The sequence below is a fragment of the Octodon degus genome, unplaced genomic scaffold (genome assembly GCF_000260255.1).
Source record: "Octodon degus isolate 3935 unplaced genomic scaffold, OctDeg1.0 scaffold00050, whole genome shotgun sequence".
Taxonomy (NCBI): Eukaryota; Metazoa; Chordata; class Mammalia; order Rodentia; family Octodontidae; genus Octodon; species Octodon degus.
The window spans coordinates 4,278,737-4,283,383 of NW_004524626.1; the positions used below are offsets into that span (position 1 = coordinate 4,278,737).

At 41.5% G+C, this 4,647-nt stretch overlaps 1 protein-coding gene across 1 annotated transcript in view; it reads right to left on the reverse strand.

Annotated features, from left to right (window-relative positions):
- Positions 1-3,256: 3,256 nt before the first annotated feature.
- Slc1a6 (solute carrier family 1 member 6) overlaps positions 3,257-4,647 on the reverse strand; it is a 28,771-nt gene continuing 27,380 nt past the window's right edge. Inside the window, exon 9 of the mRNA XM_023716964.1 lies at positions 3,257-3,532. Within this exon, the coding sequence (XP_023572732.1) occupies positions 3,337-3,532 (196 nt within the window). The 3' untranslated portion in view covers positions 3,257-3,336. The remainder of the gene's footprint in view (positions 3,533-4,647) is intronic.

Below are 4,647 nucleotides of genomic sequence, written 5' to 3' on the forward strand. Positions count from 1 at the left end.
TCATAAGAGAATCCTCTGTGAATTTTAATCTTGTTTACATGTTTAATTTTGCTTTAGCTCTATTTTCAGAGGAAAATGAGTAATGATGATTAGAAATACTTCACTTTTGATACATATTACATATCAAAGACTTGACAAATGTCTATATGATACAAGGGGCAAAATCAAACTTCAAGAGAAAGAAAACATTCTCTGACCTTCAAATTTTATATGCATTTGTTGCATTTTCATAATCTTAATTCCTAGCAGTACCATGGATTGTGATAATTTGTTGCAGAAACTATGGAAGACTAATAAAGGCCATAGGAAACATTTATGGCCTTCCTGAATAGACCAAGAGAGACCTCCACTGCTTGGTGACCACAGTACCCCCAATGTAGCCTGTGTTCTGTTCATTCAACCTCCTCCAGGGATGACATACTCTCAGTATATTATTCAAACCAGAAAATAGACATTAGAGAAATGCTGATAACTAGACCACAAACCAGACCAGAGTTCCTTTTTTAAGAAACACGGGAAAGAAGAGGTCACATGTCTGCAGGTTATCTGTGTGCTGGGTCAACAGAATTAGCACTCATTTGGTGGCAAGCATTTTGCAGATGACTTACTCATTGGTTTGAGTAGCACCTGACTCTGCAATTTCACTATATTCTCCTTCAACTTCACTGTCCCCTGGGCTAAGTGTTCATGTGTTTGGATGATGAGAAATGACTCCTGACCCTGCAGGATACACTCATGATTATGGCAAGAAGAAATGAAACGGTCACAGGCTCTATCTCATCCTTGTGAAGCTCTGTCTCTTCTTTGTGAATTCCAGCTAGATTTCAGTCTCCCCATTTCACAATCATCTTCCCTTTTCATAATGCATCCAAAAAGCAAGTAATCTACTTCACAACAGACTGCCTGCATTTGAAAATAAAATTTATGTCTTGTTCTGCCTGCCACAGTGCACATGAAAGCATGAAAACATAATCTCATCCATTTCACCATTCTCCACCACAAATAATGTTTCCCTTAGCTCAGGGGACAAAAGCATTTATATCTAAAAACCCAGAGTGCTATAATTTGGAATTTCCCTAAAGACCCATGTGTTAAAGTCTTGGTTCCAAGCTCAGTGCTACTGGGAAGTGATGGGAATTTTGAAAGGTTGAACCTAGTAGGAGGTCTTCAGGTCCTGAAGCATGGTCCCAAAAGAGAATGCTAGACCCCCATCCTTTTTCTCGTCCCAAGTACTATAACCTTATTATCTAAGCCATTTGTTGCATCGTGGTAAGTTGATGAACACAGAGAAAATAGGGGTATAGGAGGTTCCACAAGTCAAAGATGGACCCTTTGGTCCCTTGACCCATCATATCTTCTGTACACAGAACCTTGTAGAGATGCAGACCTTTGGCCATGGGTGGGGTGAAGTTCCAGATGGAGGCTAAAACTACAGATGGAGATCAAAATGCCTGGAAAAGTTCCCTGGTGTTCCATGGTGAATTTGAAAGCAAAGGGGCCTCCTGCCCTTGTGTGAACTGTTTCTGACCTCTGACCATAACTGTCTCTGTGATGCTTACAAATAAATTACAGAAAATCTGACTGCCTTTCCCCAGGACCAAGTTTTAACTTCTTATACTGTTTCTCAACTTCTCAACTTGTTTCTTAACTTCTTATACTCCAGGGCTGTGTTAGAACCCTAAAGAATGAAAAGGGAGGTGTCCTAAAACATATCTGCACTTGGATTTCCCCCTCACTTAGGAGTATGTGCTGAAGTGAAACTCAATTTGATTTAGAAAAATTTATCATCTTTCTTAATTGAAGGAGTCATAAAGTTTAACTAGAATCATGTTGATCTCTGTGCTTTGATTTGAGTATGCCCTTCAATATTTCTTGTCCCTCAGTGTAGCAGTATTGGGAGGAATGACCCTTTAGGGGATATTCAGGTATGGGGACAGAACCCTCTGTCCCCTCTGGGGACAGAATCTATTTAACATCCATATAATAATAATAATATGGATGTTAAATGGATTAATATCCATAAGACAAAAACAAGTTAATGGGTTCAGCTCTATTTTCTCTTGCTTTTGTGTGCTTTCTCTTCTGGCTTCAGCATGAGGTCCTCACCAGATACATCTGCCCAATGTTGGACTCCTTAAAGTCCAGAACTATGAGCTTAAATAAACGTCCTTATTTTATAGATTATTTAGCCTCAGGCATTGTGCTATAGCAATATAAAATGGACTAAGACACCTATATTTACTTATCTTGTATCTTTGATGCCCAACCTGATTCTTTAGGGTGCAGGACTCCTATGGAGACTCAGTGGAAGTGCAGGTCCAGAGTCATGGGTCAATTAATTGTCCCAGTTATTAGACCCAGTTAATCTTCCCAAGAGAACCTAATTCCTTCATTTCCAATCTTGGAATCTGTGCAGTAAAGTGTTGATTTAGGTCTTGGGGTGCTCAAAGCCTGCATATCCCAAAGAAAGAGCTGGTATTGATTGCCTCCTGGGAGATGATTTCTGACTTTCTGAACAACTGAGTGTCTGTGACTGGTTGCTTCAAGCCATGCCAGAGAGTCTATAACATTATGATCTATGATGAATCACTGTTTGTTCACATGAGACCTTGGGCCAGGCTGTATCAAATTGACCTACATAGTAAGTGAAACATCTGCAACTAAGCTCGTCCATGTGATCAAGGCTCAATTAAACTCTGGACACCACAGCTCAAATAAGATTCCTGGTGGACTGTACACCATGCACCTTGGCACGTATCACTGCTGAGAGAAATAAGTGCTGCCAGTGATTCCTCTGGTGGGCAGATAGTTACAGGAAACTCCTATGTGGTCTCTCCTGGACTATGTTTGATCCACCTATTGTCTTTGTTGATTTTAATCTTTATCTCTCACTGTGATAAAACAGAATCATGAGTACAATGGCTTTTCTGAACTTTACAAATTGCTGCAGTGAATCACTGAATGTGCTTGGGGATCCCAACACAAAGGCCATGAATATTGTTTTATTGTGAGAAAGTTGTTCCCTATACCCTCTTCAGTTGCACCACTTCTTGAGAAAAGTGACAAGAGTTGGCCTTTCTTCTTGTTGAACCTGAAGCTTCCCTGCTCCCAAATCAAGGACAAATGTTCCCCCTCTTTTCTTTGTCACACCCTCCCACAAGTTCTCAACATAAACCCAGAGACAAACAGAGACCTTGAACACCTTTCATTCCTGATCCTTTATCTCACTGTGCCCCCCAACAAGCCAAGCAAAATGTAGGTTCAGCCCATGGTCAGCTGGATAGCAGACTGTCCCCAGGACTCCCCTTCTCACGAGGCAGCAGGCTTGGAGGACCCTCACATGGCACTCTCATTTCCACCCCGACCCCTGGACACTCCCTTCTCTTGTGCCATGAGTGACTTGTAGGGCTTCCCCAGGCTGGGAAGGGTGAGCTCAGCTTCCTGCAGGTCCAGCTCCTGCTGGGATAAATGCTCAATAACAGCCGCTCCAATCGAGTCCCCCAACACATTTGTCATCGTGCGAAGCCGGTCACTAGTGGAGGAGAGAGAAAAGCTGCCATTAATGGGGGATTGAGAAGCCACAGGGAAGAGAGCACAGCAGGGAGTAGACTCCCTGGGGCAAGGGAGTCTAGGCCCACATTACAGTCCAGTCCATGACTACATGACCTCAAGCTGATCTCTCCCTATCTTCTCTTTCTCAGTTTCCCTCCTAAGAAACTCAAGTGGCATTAACTCTGAGATGTTAGATTTGTTCTTAGCACCGTGATTCTTCTATAAAAGATGCCTTATCTGATGCAGAAAATTAGGGGTCACAAGCTGAAATGCATATATAAAAGTAAGGTAGTCACCAAGAGTAAGCCAGGCTAGGATTGGGTGAACAGAGGTGACAACCAGCACAAGCTGCAGTGCCCAAATGGAACTCCATTCACCTGACAGCTTGCATATGGGGACAGAAGCCCAGATTTTGTTTTCATATGAATATACTTGGGGTTTTTTTATGAAAGAAGAAAGGAAAAGAGGAAAGGAAGTAAGATGAAGAGAAGAAAGAAAGAAAGAAGAAAGAAGGACAGAAGTTAGGAAGGAAGAGAGGGAAATAAGGAAGGAGGGAAGAAGAGAGGGAGGGTGGGAGGGAGGATAACAGGGAGAAAGGAAAAGAAGAAGGGAGAGAGGGAAGAAACAAAAAGATCCCTATCCATCTGAAAATACTTTTCCTGTTTTCTTCACATGTAACATTCTAAAACATTTTAGGCCATAAATCCATCAAAAGTAGCCCATCAAAATTATTACATCCTACTGTACCAGCCCAGCCACCAGGGAATTCAGAGACAACAAATAAGACTGGGCATGGTGGAGCACACCTGTAACCCCAGTGGTTTGGAGGACGAAGAACAGGAAGGATCACTACAAGTCCAATCTGTGTAGTGAGATCCTGTAGACCCTGTACTAAATACCTAAAAAAATTATTTTATCCATCATAACCGAAATATTGTCAAGCAAAATTCATTATTGAATGTTGTAAGTATCCTGTGTTTTCTCTCCATGTATAAGATGTTTGTCTTTAAAGATAAAATATTTTCACTATAAAAGATTAATCAGCTGTTTGGGGGGAAGTTTGTTTCATTTTGTTTTGTTTTGTTGGTTTTTTGT